Source organism: Epinephelus fuscoguttatus, linkage group LG21, assembly GCF_011397635.1.
Source record: "Epinephelus fuscoguttatus linkage group LG21, E.fuscoguttatus.final_Chr_v1".
NCBI lineage: Eukaryota > Metazoa > Chordata > Actinopteri > Perciformes > Serranidae > Epinephelus > Epinephelus fuscoguttatus.
Genome location: NC_064772.1, coordinates 5,597,320 through 5,619,184, shown reverse-complemented (window position 1 = coordinate 5,619,184; position 21,865 = coordinate 5,597,320). Strand labels below are relative to the sequence as shown.

General features: G+C 40.1%; 1 protein-coding gene across 1 annotated transcript in view; it reads right to left on the bottom strand.

Moving 5' to 3' along the window:
• Positions 1–259: 259 nt before the first annotated feature.
• fars2 (phenylalanyl-tRNA synthetase 2, mitochondrial) overlaps positions 260–21,865 on the bottom strand; it is a 244,645-nt gene continuing 223,039 nt past the window's right edge. The window contains exon 11 of the mRNA XM_049565812.1: positions 260–3,887. Within this exon, the coding sequence (XP_049421769.1) occupies positions 3,749–3,887 (139 nt within the window). The 3' untranslated portion in view covers positions 260–3,748. The remainder of the gene's footprint in view (positions 3,888–21,865) is intronic.

The following is a 21,865-nucleotide window of genomic DNA, read 5'->3' as shown; positions in this document are numbered from 1 at the left end:
TTTGCTCATATAAATACATGCAAGATTTCACAAGTTATGCACATTCTATATGCTGACTTTATTTCCTTTTATTTTTTGCATTCTAATAAGATAAAGTGTGACTTTTTAAAAATCATTTTATCACCTGTAAAATCTGTCTCCTACTGTTATTTCAGGATGTGTAGATTTTTGTCAATTTCCTTTGACTTCATCAGCATCTGTTCATGTGAAGTCAGTGGAAACATTTTTGAAGGTAAATAATGATACACAGGGAGAAGCATGTAACAAACAGTTTTAATGTTCAAATCTAAAGATACAAACCCGTCAGAAAACAAAAAACAAAACATACAAACACTCAGCTTCAGTTAAAGCTACAGACATTTTCTATTCATAAGAATCAAAAAAACTTCTCTGATATTTTGATTTGGTGTTCTGTTTCTGTGAACATCCAAACACCAGAGTCTTCATTCATGTTCAGCTGACTGAAGCTGAAGCAGTTGAGTAAAGATGAATAAAGAACCTGTGAAGGGTTTGTGTTCAGTGTTTTCTCCTCTTGAGTTTTACTACTTTAGTCCTGAAACTGTTAAGAGTTTAAAGTTCAGAACATGGTGACACAAATTAAGAATGTGGATTCTTTAAATTCAGATCGAACATTTCATCTGGTGCACAGACAAGTAAGGTTTTGTTCAGAAATTTAACTCATTACGTTAATTTGAAGGATATGACTCGTAAGTTTTTCAGGGGAAAGTTTAGGTTTTTAAGGGAACACTTCACCCACAAAATGATCATTTGTATATCACTCACCCTGTGTTACATTTAATAAAAAACAAACAAACTTATTTTTCTCACGTGCCTCCACTGTGAACGAAGAATCCAAAAAGGGGAAGAAAATTCTTGATGAAGTTAAGTAACAGGGGTCCACATTTAGCAACAGCAAAAAAGTTCAGTTTCCCGATGGAAAAGTCTTTGTGTCTGGGCACTGTTTCACATAGTCAGACCCATCACCACAGCACTGTGTAACATTTGAGAAAATCCTAGATTCACTGATTTTCTTTCTGCTATAGGTAAAAAAAAAACGCTCTGGCTCGTTTGTGTTTCTTTAAACCAATCAGTGGGAACACACACAGTGACAGGGCTAACTGTTAGCATGATATGGCTAACATTACCCAGAGGCCCTGACACACCAAGCCGACGGTTGGCCATCAGTCAAATTTAGGCGTCTGTTGCCGGTGTTGCAGTATGTCCTGCACCGTTGGCTTCATCAGCGTAGTTGACATTTTGTCTGCTGATTCATCATGTTGAATCAGTGTCAGTGATGACGGAGTTCACAGGTGAATAAATCTCTCTGATTGTCAGTCCAGCTCAGCGCATGAGAAGAGAAACGGAAGTGAGTAAAATAAATTAAGAGCTAAAGTCAACAGGAAGTAAAGCCAAAACAAACTTGTGATATAAGGTGAGGTTGTTTTACTTTATCCACTGAGGCCTTCAGCAGAAACTTTTCCTGATGGTTTGTGTTATTGTTCACTGGTGCACGGTAAATATGCTCTGTTCTTTCAACACTGGATTATGTTGTTAATGTGGTAACCGGCTAACTAGCATCAAGACGTTCTTCTGGTTTTCCTTTTTGAATGATAAATACAGACAACAAAGAGTTATTTCCTCTCATGCAGGCGCAAAACAAACATGCTAGTTGGCCTTTCTTTGCTAAGACATGGCGACGACTGGCGAAACAGCAGGTGGCCTTAGCAGAGTTGAGCCATTTCTGTATTAGTGTGAGTTTGTTGGGACCATTTAACAGCCCAGTGCTGGATGTTAGCTTGTGCCAACCAGGCAGACTCTCCAGGTGGAGAACGGCTCCACTGACAGTGGCGACAGAAAGTTTGCTGATCCGGTGAGGAGTCAGGGTATGACTGTGAGAAAAACGAATTGATGTAGCAGATTAACTCAGACTATCAGAAAACAGATCAACATGTGAAGATTTACAAAGAGGTGGTTAACAGGTTGTTTTATTCGTTATAGATCTTAACAACAATTCACATAAAGAACAAAGCAGGCATGCCTTGTTGCACAATCCAAATCTTTGTCAAAACTTGCCATTTTCAGCAACTAAGTTGTTAATTTGCAGGTTGTTGTTTACTGTAGTGAAATGGATTCGGAAATGGTGACACACAGAAAGCAAAAGGGAGAGAGGATGCTGGTCTAAATAGTCAGCCAATGGCAGGTTTATAGCCACAGTCCACATGCAGTGACTTAGACTAGTATACGTGAGCATATGACTGGATTAATGAGACTTGGATTTGACTGCACAAGTTTTGTGAGATTTTGTAAACGGATGTTTTGATATAGTTTGGCGGTTGTTAAATTTGGACCCCTATGACTTCAGCTCATTAAGAGTTTTTTTTTCTGTTTTGGGATTCTTCATTTAGTGTGGAGGAGGCATGTGAGAAAAACAAAGCTTTCTTCACAAATTCAGTGCAACACAGGGTGACTAACTGATGTGCAAATTATTATTTTGTGGGTGAAGTATTCCTTTAAAAACATTTGAAGTCATCTCAGGTTGTGGCGGCACGGTGGTAAAGTGTCTAGCATTGTCACCTCACAGCACGAGGGTTCCTGGTTCAAACCAGGGGGAGCCCTTCTGTGTGGAGTTTGCATGTTCTTCCCGTGTCAGTGTGGGTTTTCTCCGGATATCCCGTCTTAATCCCACAGTCCAAAGACATGCAGGTTAACTGGTGACAATAAATTGCCCGTAGGTGTGAATTCACGTTGGTGTGAATGTGAGCGTGAATGGTTGTTTGTCTCTATATATTAGCCCTACAATAGTCTGGCGACCTGTCCAGGGTATACCCCGCCTCTCATCCAGTGTCAGCTGGGATAGGCTCAAGCCCTCCCGCGACCCCCAACAGTATAAGTGGTCACAGAAAATTAATGAAATGATTGAATCTCACAGTTGTTCAATCATTTAAATCATAGATATTCCCTCCCACTGTGTATTTGACTTGTTAAAAAATTGAATTTGAATGCTGCATATCATCATATTAACCTAATGTCATCTCAAGAACAAAAAGTCCCTGGACTTAACCTTAAAAAAAAAAAGAAAAGCAAATTTATAGGTGTTGTTAAAAATTAAAGCATCATTTCAGTTTATGTCGACCTAAATCTTATGGTCATAATTTAAGCTGTTACCTCTAAGATAGCAGGACTTAACCTTGTTGAGCATTAATTTATTATAACTGATAGAAATGAAGAAAAGTGTTGGAATTTTCCTTTAGTATAAGATGTCAGTGTGAATCTGCTGAAAAAGAGAGAATACTGTTGTTACAGTCATCCTCTCTGGTCTGTGATCAGCAACAGAACAGCTGCTGAGGTTCGGCTGCTTCTGGCTGCCGTCAGAAAATCTGAATCGACACGTTGCAGTGGCTTGAAGCTGCGGTGCGTGACCGCCGACTCAACACACACACACACAGGATGTTTTAGGAAATTAGAGATGACACACGTCAAATTTAGACTTTTCAATCTGAAGAGGAGAAAACACAAGATGACGTACCGTATGTGTGTGTGTGTGTGTGTGTGTGTGTGTGTGTGTGTGTTGGCAGCAGCATCAAAAGCTGAGCGTGACGTTGGTATTAAAGTCAACACGTTTCCCCCTGCAGCAAAATATAAAATATCACAGCTACAACGACGTGACGAAGCTGCAGCCAATTGAGTGAGTGTGTGTGTGTGTGTGTGTGTGTGTGTGTGTGTGTGTGTATGTGTGCACGTGTGCCATTCAGTATCTGCCCTGGACGCCAAGCTCGGTCTCGGAGGCGCGTTCAATTTGCTCCTGGACGAGTCGAACCTCCTGCTGGGTCAGAGTCCGCTCCATGTGGCGGTAGATGATGCGATAACAGTGACTCCGCCTGCCGGTCCTGAGAGAGGGAGAGAGGGTGACAGAGGGGGAGAGAGGAGGAAGAGAGAGCGAAGGAGTGAGTGGGGGAGAAGGATGGTGAGGGAGAGGGGTCAGGGGGGATGAGGGAGATGGAAAGAAGAAGGAGGAGGAGGAGGGAGAAGAAGAGAGGAAAAAGTGGAGGAGAGAGGGGGAGCAGTATGAGAGGGAGGGGGGAGGGAGACATGTCACTATAAAAATACACAGAACACAGTGCCAGGTCTGTTTAGATGTTAATTAAAGTGTTATTACTGTGGGAATGAAGTCAGGTTTTTGTCTGGGTGGTTCTTACAGTAATCAAGAAAACCAGACAACATGTATTGTGTTTATTTTTGCTACATGTGTGTTGTGTGTGTGTGAGCCACACACTACAAATCAAAATAACTTTGCAATGGACAAAGTTGTTCTTTTCCTCCCATTCTCTTTTCTTTTCCTTTTCTCTCTCTCTTTCTCTTCCATCACTTGTTTTGTTCTTGTCTTTTCATCCTTAAATCTCCTCCTCCTCCTATTCCTCCTCTACCAATTGACAAAGTGACATACAAGGCAATAAAACACAGATCTACAATAAATAAATACATATCTCTCTCATTCATTCATTCATCCATCCATCCATTCATTCATTCAGTCTCTCAGGATCTGGTGAATAATTGATCATTAGCACATTTGGTGGAAATGTCAGAGAGAGTTGGATAAAGAAAATGAACCAAGTGACACAAACATAAGTGTGCGCGCACACACACACACACACACACACACACACACACACACACACACACACTCAGAGTCAATGGTATTTCATGCGATAGACTGTGTCGTTGTTGAATAATTGATGTCTCCATTATCCAGCCCACATAGCGGGTGGGGGGGGGGGGCAATACAGTGACACCTGAAACACACACATATACACTCATGTACGCACGTACGCATGCACGCACACACACACTCACACGTTGCAAAGTAAACTGGAATATGTACAATAAATTTGGACACGTTTAGTTATGCATGAAAAATAAGCATATAGTTCTCTGTCATACATGCATCTGACACACACACACACACACACACACACACACAACTCAGTAATGGAAAATATACAGGCAGAGGAGTGATGGACAGAGAAATGGAAGAAAGTAGATTGAAGATGAGTGTGGTGAGGTTGAAAGCAGACAGCAGCTTTGGATACAGTTTACACACAGTATTTTGGCAAATTTGCACCATTGTGTAAAAAAAAAAAAAAAACCCAAAAAACCAGACATATTATTCATTAGCATCTCCCATTTGCAGTGTACCCATAAATGTGCTGACAACTATCACTGGATTAGTTTGATACTGAGAGAACCTAAAATGATGATATTTCTCAGACAGGTTCTGCACATACAAGGGCTGTCTTTTTTTCTTTTTTTTTGATTTTCAAGTGGATTTATAGACATTTATTGTTTTATATTGGCAAATTGACACCATTGAAAGTATACTGAATTTGTCATTAGTGGCTCTGTTTGCAGTGTAGCCATAGGTGTACAGACAACTGGATAATTTGATACTAAGGAAAACTTAAAAATGTGATGATTCTCAAGCAAGTTCTGCACTTGTAAGGGGCGTCCTTTTTCCCTGTAGTTTCCAAGTGAATTTATTGTTTGCTTGTTGACTATGAACATCAGAGATAATGATATCCTCAGTCAGTGTATGTGATAGTGAATCTAAACTGATGTGTTTCATATCTGTGTGCTCAGATATGACTCAGTTACGACTCTAAGAATAAGTGTGATTTTTTCCTTGGGGGCTAATGGTTTCAATTTTCAACTGTTTCCTTTTGACCTCTTGGATTTATCTTGGGACCCATTGCTCTCTACATCTCTATTTTGGGGAGATTTAACATCTATTACATTTTTGTCATGAGCCTACAAAAGGTATTATTGGGTAACAGTACCATATTTGAGGTACCAGTAACAGATCAAATGTGAAAAGGACCCAAACCTGCTAACACTGAATCTCCACTGTGTTACAGGAATCACAAGAAGTTCATTTGAAAAGTGAGAGAGAATAACTTTTGATATTAACATCTCATTCAGCAGTGTGAAACATGTTTCTGCGTGTGGTGATTTTATCAGAACTTTTACATGACAGAAACAAAACTCATCGGCATGCAGCTACAAACAGAAGAAGGCCTTTTACTTTTTAAATGAAACTTTAATTTGTGCTTTTCTAAAGGGAAACAGAGAGGATGATAATGTGTAGAGCTGTGTGTGTGTGCGTGCGTGTGTGTGTGAAATGAGATTGAGAGTGTGGGGAAATTTTTATCCGAAGCAATTAAAATTCTGTGAATCTCTCGCTGCACCAATTAAACCAAAAGTGAGACAGATCAGCTTGACAACTTATTTTCTGTTCTGTCTTTACACACATCTGACTTTACCCAACACTGTGTGTGTGTGTGTGTGTGTGTGTGTGTGTGCGCGCGCATCTATAAATACCTCAGAGGAGTTGCTCACAGAGGGAGTTCTGTAGGTTTCATTATAACTGCTGAGATATTCTATTTCAGTCCCAGTTTGGACTGTTTGACTGTTTCACACCGAGCGGTAACGTCACATTCACTCAGTGTCGCGCATTCATACTTAAGTTGGTTGTACACAGCCGAGGAAATACATTTGTAGCACATGCACGTTTACTTATCATTATTTAGGCTTTCATTAAACATGATGCAAATTTTGTTGCATGAAACCAACAAAGATGGATGTTGAAACTGGTTTAATAACTGTCTTTATTTTATTTATTTAAGTGTTGCTGTTTTCAAATGTGGATGTTTTTCGTGCCCTGTCACTGTTTTTTCTTCTGCTTTTAAAGCCCCAAACCTGGGTGTTTATAGCAAACCATAGCTTTTTTCAGCAGCACTTCAGCCTCCAGTGTGGGTGTTTTTAGACACCAGTCGCTGATTTTCCAGCTGTTTTTTAGCTCTCAAATGCTGTTGCTGTGTTTACAGCAGGGACTGTGCCCTCTTATTTTAAGAAAAACATGATCTTTTCCTAACCGTAACAAAGTGATTTTTTATGCCTAAACCTAACCACACATTAACCACAGCCTTGTTGAAACATAGAGATTCAAGGTATCTGCTACATAATAACATGCAATTGTTCTGTACCTGTAGTTTGCAGAAATGTACAATGCCAACATTTTTTCTGGCGATTGGGTTGTTCTATTTCACAAATTTACATATCAAAAACTGTTTTTCCTCTTGGTACCAAGTCTCAGATATAACTAACAAAACCCACAAATTAAAACACAGTATTCTTTCAGCAGCATTTGTTGTGTGATCTTAAAGGAAACATTTGTTCATGTTGACAGTAATAAGAAGGAAAGGAAAGAAGGAAGGCAGAAAGCTTCAACGAGGTCAGAGGAGGACAGGAAACATGGCCGACAGCATCACAGCCAAAACATCATAAAAAAACGAAGAAGCCAAAAACACGATCGATTTTATGTCAGACTCGGGCAGATGGTAGGATGGAGAAAGAAATGGAGAGATAAAGGGATGGAGGGAGAGGGGTTGAGCTTCAAAGAGGAGTGTAACGTTACATTCGCAGGGAGGGGAAGGAGGGCGAGAGATGGTGAAAGTGACTGGGAAACAGAGAGAGAGGGAGATAAGTGGATGATGATGGACAAGCTTGAAAGAGGAGTGTTGGGTTTCATTCAGCTGGAGAGAAAATGCGACTATGAGATGGAGAGAGAGAGAGGGAGGGAGAGAGATAAAGAGAAAGATCGATAGACAGAAGGAGGTAAAGATGAGAGGAAACTCCTGCAGCTGCCAACGCCCTTGAAAGCATCGTGCTGCCTTCACATAAAGAGGGGAGAACCAGGAGATGTGATACTGTAAACCCCTGAGGAGGGAGGAAGAGAGAAGGAAGGCTCCTTTTTTTCATACATATACATCCCTAATCTGCCATTCTGGTTTTTTATCTTTGTCACTTCTCATTTCTTGTTTCTGAGGTGAAGTCCTTCAACTACGTCACCCAGTGGGTGGAGGTTAATGTACCCCATGGGTCAGTCCCTCCAGGATTTCATGATAGTGCAGTTGCAACAGATGCAAACAGAAACAAATGCAGCTAATCCCTGTGAGTTCTGAGTGCTGATGCAAATTTGTCCAATCACTGCAACTTTAACACAAACTTGACTGTTTAAAACAGGTGAAATCTCATTTCACGGTAGAGCTGCATGCAGCGAATTAAACTGCTCAGCCTCTTCTTCTGGTAACAACATGGCGAAATCTACATCTGGAGCCATGCATTTTTGGATGTTTGAGGAGACACAATTCATGCTGTGTCAGCACCTGTTTGCCACTAGCTAATGGTAGCTAACTTGTTTGTTGATTATTTGGTCTGTGACATAAGAGGTCAACCGGAAAAGGAACGATACTAACAAGCTGAAAGGGGGCATATCACCACCTATCGTAGCGGAGTCGGGCATACTTTGGTCAATAAATCAATTCCCCTCCCCTGCTTGTATACTGGGACAAGGACAGTAGTCCAAGTTAATGGCCTTGTCGAGATATAACCACAGGCTGATATGAGAGACTGATTTTGTCCGTTTGTTGTGGAATGTGAAACCAAAGTTCACAAGCGCAAGTTCTACCTGGAAACTTTTAGCCATACACTAAGAATAGCACAAGCTGACTGGTGTGCAGGTCAGTCGCACTATGGCCAGCATAGTTGGAAGACCTGCCTTCAGGTTCCCAGTCAGCTACAACAGCAACAGAGAGAGTTGTATATAGTACGAGGATGGTGTTGGCATTGCTCCACTGTTGTAGAGTCTGTGAATGGAAACATCCATTATGCTAACAGACATTCAACGGCATCACCCAGATGTGATGATCACAAGACGAGAAAACACAACCTGTATTTAGTATTTTCCGTTTGATACAGTGCAGTTTCTACATTATGAGACACAAGTGTTTAACATATTCCTTATTTTTTTAAATAATAAAAATAGTTTACCACAGCTGGCAAGGGACAAAATGTTCCCTCAGTCCTTAGCAGGAGGATTTAGTCTTTGCACTTTTACTACTGTCTGTTCAACAAAAATGAAAAGAAACAGATCCTATGCAATTGCATTTCCTCCCGCTATACCTCTGAGTGACCTATGTGTACAGTTAGAGGCCTGGTTTAAACCGATGTATGATGTTTTAAGTCAAATACACGTAAGATCGCTGTTTCACAATTTTATCATTTTCAAATACTTTGTTTCAATATATCGTGCAAAATGCATAAGTAAAATGACTGTGTAAAAAAATAGTGTGATTAAACAGAAAACACACACACACACACACACACACACACACACACACACACACACACACACACACACACAACCGAGATGTGTGTATATTGCTATTTTACAGTAATTGGAGTAAATTCCACTCTTCCTCCAGTTCCAGTTGAAATTGTATTTAAAACTGAGGTTGGAGTCATTGAGCTAAAATCCCCATCATAAACTTCGGTCACACTGTAATGCAAGTGGTCTGAGAAAAAAATAGACTTCTACATCTCCTTTTGGCTCTGTTTTCAGGCTTTCGGGTTTTCAGGCTCCTAGCCTGTGATGAGAGAGGGCATTCCTGTTGGCTGTTCTAAAAATGCAGATGTACCACCTCGCTAGGAGGAGAGCGGGCAGCAGCTCTGGTGACAGTGGCCACAGCAGCCACAGAAACAAAAATCCAGCCAGCTCAAACTGCAGTTCTGGGGGACTGGACTAAAGACACTATAACAGAAGATACAACATTACAAGCTGTGCCAGTGGTACGAAATGGTATACACTTCCAATCTCCTGCGTGGGCATGGTCATTTTTCCCCCAAACCCCCACCTCATTTGGAAATGTACATTTAGTTGGGTCGATGGATGAAATCAGATTCACAGAAGTACAAATTTTTGTTCCTTATTTTGCTGCTCGTTTTTATCTGCTAACTTAATGTCTGATATCAACTGAGTGTAAGATCACATTAGTTGTTGTCAGGTCTCACAAGATTGTGTTGCTAAAACAGAGACATGTCTTTAGCAAAGTTAATTTTCTCCTGATCTCTCTGTCTGACAAAGTCATGTCAGTGTTAGAATGTTTAGAAAGTATGGGGCTTGTGAAAAATGTGTCCAGTATTTACTTCATTGACTATAGGTGAAGGAAACAGTCATAATCTGTAATGACGTTCACGTTCACTCTGACATCTCTCCACTTTGTGCATGTATAGGTCCTGTTTGTGCATGTGTGTGTCTTTCAGACCTGTGTGTAATTGACAAGCAAGAGTGAAAACATTGAATTTCCCCTCAGGGGATTAATAAAGTAAATAAAACCTAAACTTATCCCATTGGAATGAACAGACTCCTGCTAGTCTCCTAAACAGGCGGGGCAGTGACAAAACTCACATGACACAGATACAGGAAATGAATCTAAGTGCGCTTTCTCAGTTTATCAACAGTCGCTGACTGGACAGCCCAGACTCACTGCCAGAGCAGCAAACTTTATGTTGCTGCCATTACACAAGTTAGACCTGGTGCTGCAGCTGGCCACCAGCTAGGTGTGACACCTGGCACTGGAGGGTTTGCAGTGACCTAATTTTAGCCGCGACAGCTGCCAAGAGGGAACTCTACAATGAAATAATATGAAATAAACCCATGTACAGGAAACATTTGGTTACTGTATGAAGCTTGTGCATAGAACCATGGTTGTCTGGTGGGAGGGGCTTAGGACAGAGAGGGGAGAGCTGCAGGCGGCGGATGTATTTTCCAATATTGCCATTATTTTTCTTGCCTTTCCCAGATTACTTTCTACCCAAAGGTTAGGAGCAACTTAAAAACCAGAAAGAAAACAAAGCTGTCAGACTGGACTATTTATAACTAATGAAAGCTGTGAAACTGTAACAAAGAAGAAGCAGGAAATTAATAAATAAATTGAAATTAAGTAAGGAAGAGATGATGGAGAATGTTAAACTAACTAAAAAAATGTGAGAAATTGAACCTGGATTTGAGATTTAGGGGATCTAACATCATGTGATGTATGAAATCAAGTGACTTTACCTCCTTCCTCATTCACTATCTTCTTTTCTTTCTTCATTCCTCCTCTCTCTGTACAGATTACATAATTAGATTAAAGTCCATGTTCCTCTTCCTGTCTCCTCTGTTTATCTGAATGAATGAGGACTGGAAGAAGAGACACTCCTTCATCAAAGCACCTCCCATCCCTCTCTTCTCCTTTACTTCTTCCACCATCCATCCCCTCCATCGGTCCAGAAAAGAGCCGAAATCAATTAGTATTCTATTAAGTGGCTGTGATGTGTGTGTGCGTGTGTGTGTGTGTGTGTGAACCGGAGGCTCTCTCCTCTCGTTAATCTCCCCACTTAGATCCTTCCTAATTGGGAGGGACAGCCAGACGGAGGTGACGGAGGACGGGAGGAAAACCACAGGGCAGGAAGGAAGAGGGAGCTTTGAACAAACGGATCGCCGCTAAATGCACAATATTCATGAGCACGTATAAATAAATGTTGTTGTTATGAATATGAATGAGTTTGGCTGTCATCTGTGCTGCTGGAAATACTTTGAAAAATCCTCTATGACAAGCTGCCAGAGACAATGTTATTCATTCTTGTTAAAAAAAAAAGATTTATCTACATCTTAAAAGTCACGCCAGACATCATCACATAACTTCAACACAAAAACAGAGTTGGATATTTAAAGGAATACTCCCCAGAACTGTATTTGGTACAGATTTGTAGGAAAGCCTCAAGGTTACCCTCCTCTCACCTACTTATATCCAAGCTGAGAACCTCCTACATTTCCCAAAGTGCCTTTCAGCATGCACAAGAAAGAAAGTCATCAATCTAAATTCTTCAAGGAATCTGTATATTGTGCTATTTTTAGAGAATTAACTCAAATCAACTGTATTTTCAAATAAAGAAATTATGTCACAAGCAAAAAGAGATCAAACTGCAAGAAAACTGGTAGATTTTAACAATCCAGATTTCTGTGCAAAAATAATCCAAATCAGTACCTCTTTTATGAGCAATAGTCAAACAAAATCAAGCTTCACTTGTTACTGGACAGGACTTTGCTTACTTAGAACTTTTGATCGCTCTGACCAACCAACCCTTTCTCACTCCAAACTTGTGAAAGACCACCGCTTTGACAGTGATTTTGGAGTCAGACACTGACGCCAGAAGCCACCTTTCACGACAGAATGATATGCTGCTGGGTGTTGTCAGTTTGTAATCTGGCTGGATGGAACCTTTCGCAATGTTGTGATACGCCATCAGTTGTAAACGCACAGCGTTAGTCAATGAGGTGGCTGGACCGCACCTGTTGTGGCGGAATGATGCGCACCTGAATGGCATCAGTTTGAAATGCTGCCAGTGACATAATATAAGGAGCTGGAAAGTCCACACAGGGTGGGCAGCAGGGGTGGTATTTGCATACAACAAACCCCAGACTTTTACCCGGAAGCCCGCTGTTTGGTTCCTGTTTGAATGTAGAACCAAACCTAACTACATGCTTTTGTTGATGTCCCAGCTTTGGTAGTGGTGGTGTCCTCTCCCATGAAAATTTGAATTTCAGAGACTTTGATTCCTGCATTGTGGTGACTTTTAAATACTGTGACTACCAAAATAATAGAAAATGTAGCAGCATTTTTATGTTGCACAAATTTAATTTGGTTAGTTTTTGGGTCATGCCCCTGCTACACTGCTGGAGTACCAGGGGCATGAACCAAAAAGCGACACAGCAACAGTGAGACCAGCTACATTATCGCCAAGTTGCTGTTGTGTTGCCAAAATGCTTGTTAATGTAGTTATGTTGTGATGGGCTTGTGTTTGTCTGTTACTTGCCACAAAGCAACTAGACTGAACATCATTCGCAGTTTGTATTTGGCAAGGGTCAACCTCTGAGGATGAAAAATGAAGTTGAAACTGAAGTGCCAAAAACTGCAGTTCCTCTAATGTCCACTTCAGGTTGGCTCTGAGAGCGAGTCAATCCCCATAGACCTCTATGTTAAAATGTATTTGAAGAAATTTTATAGAACTCCCCTCTTTTCACTTTATTCATGATTAAAGTAACACACATATAAGGACGGGCCGCACTGAGGGACAGGCTGTCTGATGATGCCCCACCCTCTTGTCCAAATATGGTCACTTCCATAAAACCAAGATGGCAATTGCCAAAATGTCAAACTTAAGGCTTCAGAACTGGATTCAACAAACCAATGGGTGATGTCATGGTAGCTACATCCATTATTTATACAGTCTGTGATTTCTGCATACCATAGATACTTTGCATTTGTACCTTATTATGCAGCTGCTATGTTGAAACTTATGGTTAGGAAAAGATGTTTTGGCTTAAAATACCCACATTTGTTGACACAATAGCAACTAGAAAAGCACGGACAGGTGCGTGAAATGCTAGTGAAAATGCTTTGATGGGTTGCCAAAAAACAACTGGTGGTGTCATCCACCATCCCCTCCACCTCCTGATTACTAAGTCAGCTTGTATACTATTTCACTTTAGAAAGAAACCTACAATGCCAATTCTTCTGGCGACTGGGCTGATAAGGTTATTATTGTTGCCATGAGGAAAAACCTTAACAAAGCATTTATTTTAACCCAAACCTCGATCTTTCCCTCAACCTAACCAAACCTTAACTGTAGTGTTCTTCATAAAACAGATTCATTTATTTGTAACGGTTCTGGAAAGCAAAGACAACTGATGTTGTCCCGCTGATGGTGGTGTCAGTACAGAGAACTATTACCTCTTTGTCCTCTAGGACAAAGAGGTAATAGTTTTCCAATTTCCAATTCCAATAATTTTTTGGACTTTGTTGGGTGTCCTCCAAACCATCATCTGTCATGCTTTAAATCAATGCAAAATCAAATCACAACACCCTCCTTAAATACTGCAGAGATTGTTCTTTCTTTCTTACTGAGCGTCATTAAAACATGGCGGCTCCATAAACAACTTTCTTTGTTGTGCAAGACTAACTTTACTGTTGATGTTATGGATCATAGGGACATTTTCTCAAACTGGAGCTGACGGATGTGTTGTCTTTGTTCAGTTATTCACAAACTGAAACCGAACTTTATATTTGAGCCAGATTTGTCCTTTCAATAAAAAATCTTCCTCTAATAGTATCAACGTGTGGTGATGATGCTCTGTTAATATCATGGGAATAAAGACAGAATTTGAAGACGTCTGCTGTTGGGTTTCTTCTGGTGGAAAATAAATAAATGCATAAATAAAAAAATGCCAAACAAAATCAAACAAAATCCGGAAGGCAGATATGCAAACGGCCTCTTTCTGAAGCCGGCCTTTTAGTCTGCAGAGTGAAGAGAGAGCTCTTCTCTCCCTCAGTTGTTTATTTGGCCTTTTTTTCTGAGGAGAGGAGGCACGGCGGACTAGAGCCAGAGCTGCCTGTGATCTATTAATACATCTGCATAAATTAGTCAGAGCCGCTCTGTAGCAGTTAGCCGGCTGTGCAGGAGCCCTGGCTCTAGTCCGGAAAATCCGCCAGGATTCTGTCCACAATCTGGCGTTTGTCGAAGGAAAGTGGCGACTCTGCTGCTCTCTCAAGAGAAAGCTCGTCTCATGTCTACAGCAAAGTCAGAGGTTACAGTCTGTGCCGGGTTGAGGGTTTGAACCTTGGCTGTTCAGTTGCAGCTGTGACCAGTTCCTGGACATGTGCTTATGAACTGCTATAAATATGCGTGTAGTCACTTTTTGAACATACCAAAGCAGTCTCAAAAATGGACATTTATTTAAGTCTAACAAGCTGAAAACATCACCATTAAATGAATCAGTATTCATCCACGATTTCTTTAAAGGCTACTATGATAAAAGTGTGAAAATCCCAAACTTCTCTCAAAATACAAAACTAGAATTACCGTCTCACGGTTGTATACCTCTGCAAACCAGCCAAGTTGCAGTTACAGTTCACATCCATGTATGTCCAGACTCATATGTAGCCATGACAGTTGACAATGCTTTAAAAATGGATGTTGCTGCAAAGAAGCTACATTTTCTAAAACATGAATGCTTCACACTCATCTTCCCCCCAGCAGCACAGAAGATCTATACAATCAGCACAGTTTCATGATTAGAGTCACCAATTCAGTATCTGACCAAATGTCTTCCCTTCTGTTCCTGAGATATGACATTGAATGATGGCTATGAACATTATGCTGTCACAATTAAGTTGACCTTTGATCTTTTTACCAGAAAATGTTACTTACACTATTAGACATTTGTGTGAAATTTTGTCATAATTAAGGTATGAATTCTGGCCAAAAACATTTTTTGTAGTGTCACAGTGACCACCAAAATCTAATCAGTTCATCGTTGAGTCTGAGTGGACTTTTGTGTCGAATTCAAAGAAATTCCCTCAAGGCCTTCTTGAGATATCCTGTAAGAGAATGAGGTAGAAGCAGGGTCACAGTGACTTTGATCCTCGACCACAAGAATCTAATGAGTTAATTCTCAAGTTCAAGTGGACATTTGTGCCAACTGAAAAGATTCCATTTAGGTCTTCTTGAGATTTTGCGTTCATGACAATGAGATGTATGCAAGGTCACAGTGACCCCGACCGTTTGCCTCCAAAGCCTAATCAGTTCATCTCTGAGTGCAAGTGGATGTTTTTGGCATATCTGAAGGCATTCTCTCAAGGCCTTTTTGAGATATTGAATACAAGAGAATGAGACATACGCAAGGTCACAGTGACCTTTGATGAAAGCTTATCATCATTGACTTAAAGTGGATGTTTGTGCCAAATTTCAAGAATTCCCTAAAGATGCTCTTGAGATATCATGTTAACAAGAATAAGATGGACATATGTATAGACAACCCAAAAGCATAATACTTTTGGCCATGGCTACCGCCGGTGCAGGGGCATAATGGAAACAATTTGTCCAAAAAAGGTTCAACTCAGAATTGTTTATTTCTTGTCATTATGGTGATTTTGAAAATAGATGTTTCATTTAAAGCACATTCAGGCTTACAGACAGGTGTTTGAGGCATTTTGGTTTCATAGGCAGCTATTATTACAGAGATTGCACAGTGATTTATTAGAAGAACTGCATCTACAAAAAGAGGCATCAACTGTTTTTTTTTTTTTTTTTTTGGTATATTAGGTAATATTTAGTATATTTGTACCCCTTCCATATAACCTTTCTAATGTAACACTGAATACTAATATAAAAAATACTTGCAGGCTCGCTGTGAACAACACTTGACTCGGTAGCACCTCTTAAAAAGAAGTTAATGAAGCAAAGAAAGTTCACTCCTTGGTACAACTCCCAAACCAATATTATAAATATTTGAAAGGAATTGGCGATTAACCAAACTGGAAGAATCTCGTTTGGTCTGGAAAGAGGTATAGGCTCAAAATGTATAGGAGGGCCCTCCGCAATGCCAGAGCAAACTATTACTCATCATTAATAGAAGAAAATAAGAAGAACCCCAGGTTTCTTTTCAGCACTGTAGCTAGGTTGCTAGACAAAAAGAAAGTCACAGCTCTATTGAGCCTTGTATTCCTTTAGCCCTTAGCAGTCATGATTTTATGAGCTTTTTTAATGACAAAATTCTAACTATTAGAGGCAAAATTCATGTCCTCTTGTCCTCAAACAGTACCTATCTACCCTCAAACACAGCTGTAAGACCTAATATATATTTAGATTGCTTCTCCCCAATTTCTCTTCAACAACTGATTTCTTCATTCAAGTCATCAACGTGTCTCTTAGACCCCATCCCAACTAGGCTACTTAAGGAAGTCTTACCTTTAGTTAATACTTACATATTAGACATGATCAATATATTTCCATTTCCAGGCTATGTACCACAGTCCTTTAAGGTAGCTGTAATTAAACCTGTACTAAAAAAGCCCACCCTGGATCCAGAGGTGTTAGCCAACTATAGACCAATATCTAATCTTCCCTTTCTTTCAAAATCGCAGAGCAGCTGTGTGATTTTCTCCATGATAATAATTTATTTGAGGAATTTCAGTCAGAATTTAGAATGCACTGAGACAGCACTAGTTAAAATGACATATGATCTTCTGATTGCCTCAGACAAAGGACTTGTCTTTGTACTTGTTTTATTAGATCTTATTGCGGCATTTGACACAATTGACCATCAAATTCTACTGCAGACACTGGAACACTTAATTGGCCTAAAAGGTTCTGCGCTAAGCTGGTTTAAATCTTATTTATCTGATCGTTTTCAGTTTGTTCATGTTCATGATGATTCACCTCTACATACTAAAGTGTGCTTTGGAGTTCCACAAGGTTCTGTGCTTGGACCAATCCTATTCACTTTATATATGCTTCCCTTAGGTAACATCATTAGATATCACTCTGTAAATTTCCATTGTTATGCAGATGATACACAATTGTATTTATCTATAAAGTCAGAAGAAACGGATCAGTTAACTTAAACAATACCTTAAAGACATAAAATCCTGAAAGAGCTCCAATTTCCTGATGTTAAATTCAGACAAAACTGAAGTTATTGTTCTTGGCCCCAAACACCTCAGAGACTCTTTATCTGATGACATAGTTTCTCTAGATGGCATTGCTCTGGCCTCTAGCACTACTGTAAGAAACCTCGGAGTAACATTTGATCAAGATTTGTCTTTTAACTCTCATTTAAAACAAACCTCACAGACTACGTATTTTCATCTGCGTAATATTGCGAAAATTAGGCCTATCCTGACCCGAAAAGATGCAGAAAAATTGGTCCACGCTTTTGTTACCTCAAGGCTGGATTACTGTAATTCCCTATTATCAGGTAGCTCTAGTAAGTCTTTGAAAACTCTCCAGCTATTCCAGAATGTGGCAGCACATGTACTGACAGAAACTAAGAAACAAGATCACATTTCTCTCATTTTAGCTTCTCTGCACTGGCTCCCTGTAAAATCCAGAATTGAATTTAAAATCCTACTGTTAACTTATAAAGCTCTAAATGGTCAGGCTCCATCATATCTTAGAGAGCTCATAGTGCCTTATTATCCCACCAGAACACTGCACTCTGAGAACGCAGGGTTCCTAAAGTCTCCAAATGTAGAACAGGAGCAAGAGCCTTCAGCTATCAAGCACCTCTTCTGTGGAATCATCTTCCTGTTTCCGGGAGGCAGACACCGTGCTTGTTTTGGACCAGCCCCTAGTTATGCTGGCATAGGCCGAGTCTTCCGGGGGACCTCCTTTAATACACCGAGCACCTTCTCTCCTTCTCTCTCTCTCATTTGCTAACATTCATGTACTGTTACTGTATCTCGCTAACTTGGCTCTACTGCATGTCACTAACTCGACTTCTTTCTGGAGCCTTTGTGCACTGTGTGGCAGGTTACCTCGTATTGCAGCTATGCCTGGATTGTGTGACGTGGTTATGCTGCTGCCGTGGTCCTGCCAGATGCCTCCTGCTGCTGCTGTTATTATTAGTCATACTTCTACTGTTGTTATACACATATGATTATTGTCACATACATATACTATCATATATTAACATATACTTAGAGCATACTGTACCACAATAGTCATTATTATTATTATATTATTATTACTTAAATTAATGTTGTTGTAAGCTACTGTCATTACTGTCTGTCCTGCATCTCTCTGTCTCTCTCTCTCTCTCTCTTTCTGTCTCATTGTGTCATATGGACTACTGTAAATTTATTATGTTGGTCTGTTCTATATGACATCTATTGCACTTCTGTCCCTCCTGGAAGAGGGATCCCTCCTCAGTTGCTCTTCCTGAGGTTTCTAACGTTTTCCTCTGTAAAAGTTTTTTTGATATGATATTGGGCTTTATAAATAAAATTGAATTGAACTGAAGAAGAAGAAGAAGAAGGAGAGGAAGAAGAAGAAGGAGGAGTAGGGAGGGGAGAGAGAAAAGAGGAGAGGTGGTAAAGAAGGAGGGAGTAGGAGGAGTGTGAATTATTAACAGGACTGTCACTGTAGTAGGGAAGCCTGTCTGTCAGAGGATGTAATAACACACACACACACACACACACACACACTGATCATCTTATCAATATTTCAATCAGCAGAGGAGCCAGTCTGAGCTCATTAATTATTCCTGAGACTGGAACCTGATTGGTCGTTGAGGGTGATCAGAGTTTACTACAAAGGTTCTTCTACTTTTTTCTGTCTTTTGTCCTTATGTTACTGTCTTCTTCCTCTTTGCTATTCTTACTTCTCTATTAATTTTTTTCTTTTTACTTCCTTCTTTCCTTTTGGTCCATTTCTTTTGATCCTTACTTTTTACTTTTCAAATTTTCCTCCTTTCTACTTAAGCTCTTCTTTTCCAACCTTTCTTTAATGACCCAATTTATGTCTTTTTCCTTCCTCTGTCCATTTGGATAAAAATCCCCTTTCCTTTTTACTTTCTTCCCTCTACTTTCTTTTCTTTCCACTATTCCTCCTCTCTTATTCTTTCTCCTCTGTTTGTCCTCCTACTTTTTATTATAATACCTCCCTCCATTTCATTCCCTCCTCAAATCCTCCCCCTTATTTCTGTCTTCTTCTTCCATCTCTCAATCTTCCTCCTCCCTTCCTGTTTTGCTTTTCTTCTTCCCTCATACTGCTTTTTGCTTCTTCTATACCTCTTTTTAATCCTGCTCCTTACTTTTACTTTCTTTCCCCGTCCACATATCGTCGTTTTTCCTTACTTTGTCCTTCAGTCGAGCCAACTCCTACGTTCACCTCCTTATTTGATTTCCTGTCTTTTTATCCCCATGTCCCTCCTTTCTCCTTCCCCTTTTCATTCATCCATCTTTATTCTTTGCATCCTCTCTTCCTTCCCTTTTATTCATTTATCCTTCTTCTATCCCTCCTCCTATAACTTCCTTTTTAATTCGCTCTGATCCTCATCCATTTTACACGCATTTTATAGTTCTGCATTGACACCATAGCTACGGCGTAGGCTCTACATTGACTTGGAGCCTACGCCGTAGCTACGCCGTATCCTGATGTGCACCTCGCCGGAATTGTACCTATGAGTTGTGGTGATGCAGACCTCCTGTCTGTCACTGTATACTGACACCATTTCCCTCAGTGGAAATGAAGCTTGTAATTTTAGTTCACAGATAAGAAACAATAAATTGTGAAGACAGTAAGACCTCCATTAAAATAACATTTTAAGTCTTGTGTGTGATTTATCCTTCAGGGATTTATACTTAGGGATTTATCCTGGCTTCATATGAGAAGAGGAAATCTCCGCTTGTTGCTAGGTTAATCAATACAATATAAAATGTCATAGGCTTATGCTAATAATGTTAGCATGTTGTATTTGTGTAAAATAATGTGTTTAGTACAGGACAGTTGTTTTGTTAGTAAACTTTGTGAGTTGTAATGCTGTAATAAAGCCAAATTGTGTGCTGTTACCTTTGCTAAATGTTGCCGTTGTCCCTGGTTTTATATGACAAGATGAGAAGATTGTTAGTTGCTAGGCTAATTTATACAATGTAAAATGCCATAGGCTTGTGCTAATAACGTTAGCATGGTGTATTTGTGGGGAAAATGTGTCCGGATTAACAAGTGTTTGTCTGTGAATGCTGCGAGTTATAGTGAAGCCAATTTGTGTACTTGTGTTTGAAATTGTGTCTATTAAGCCATGTTTAATGTGTGTTTTGGGTGTGTTTTGAATCAAACTTTACAGCACTTCACAGAAATCTCTGCCGCAGACTAGTGTTTTGGAGGTGTAACTGCAGAGTGACAAAGACACACCACCGCAGAAGTAAAAATGCTCACAGCGGCATAGGCAACGTGCGTAGGCTACGTACAACCATAAATCCCCTTTTACTTTGTCGCTTCTTACTTCTGCTATTCATTTTTCCAATCCTCCAGCTACTTTCTCTCCCTTTTACTTTTTTCTTCCTATTTCTTTCCTTCTTCCATTCCTTTTCCTTTGCTCTCCCCTCTTTCTTCTTCTATATTCACAATTTATTTTTTCCCCTTATCTCCAGTCCTTCCCCCAATTCCATTCTTTCTTTTTCTTACTCCATTTTCTTATTTATCCCTTCACGTCAATTTTTCTATCCTCTTCTTCCATTTCACTTTTTTCCCACTTAGCTTCTTTTCTTCCTTCATCTTTTTGAAGATGTTCTTTGTGTTTTCTCCTCACTCCATCCTCCATCACTCCAAATTTTTTACCTTTTCCTTCATCCATCACTTATTTTTCTCGTCCTTTCCTTATCTTTTTCTACTCCCTCCTCATGTCTTCCCTTCTTTCATTGCATCCTCTGTTCCTTCCTTCGTCACCTTTCCTGTCGTGTAGTCAGAGACAAACTGGAAAATCATCATCACGCTGATCAAACAGTCTGTGAGCCTTTTTGCTGCCCTGAGTGTGTGTGTGCATCTATATACTGTACATATACAGTGTGTGTGTGTGTGTCGCCTACTGTCCATCTGTTGGAGCACCAGGAGACATGATGAGTGTTTACTGTGACTCACACACACACGCACACGCACACACACGCACACACACACACACACACACACACACACACACACACACACTCTCCCCCTCCTCCTGGTATCTTTTAGCAGGTTTGCTTGATCCATCAATCAATTTATCAAAAAGAGACAAACAGACGACATGAATCATAAAGAACTGCTGCTGAACAGAAAACAGAATGCAGACGCCTCTATAATTGTGTGTGTGTGTGTGAGAGAGAGAGAGTGATGTCACACGACAGCTCAGACACTAAAATTTGGCTAAAACTGGATCAGAGATGCATCTGGAGAAGTTTCGTCCTGAAAGCTGTGATCTCTGACGCTGACTCTGTCCTTCTGTCAAACACTTGAAACTAAAACTGAGCGTGTCTCATGAATGATGTCATTCATACAACAGACAAATGTCTCATGTGCTGCAGAAGATCAAGGGATATTTTTAGTGTCCAGCATTTTCTTTATAGCTGTAAAGCAGACTTTTTGGTTGATGAATGTGGTTTATAAAGTGTGA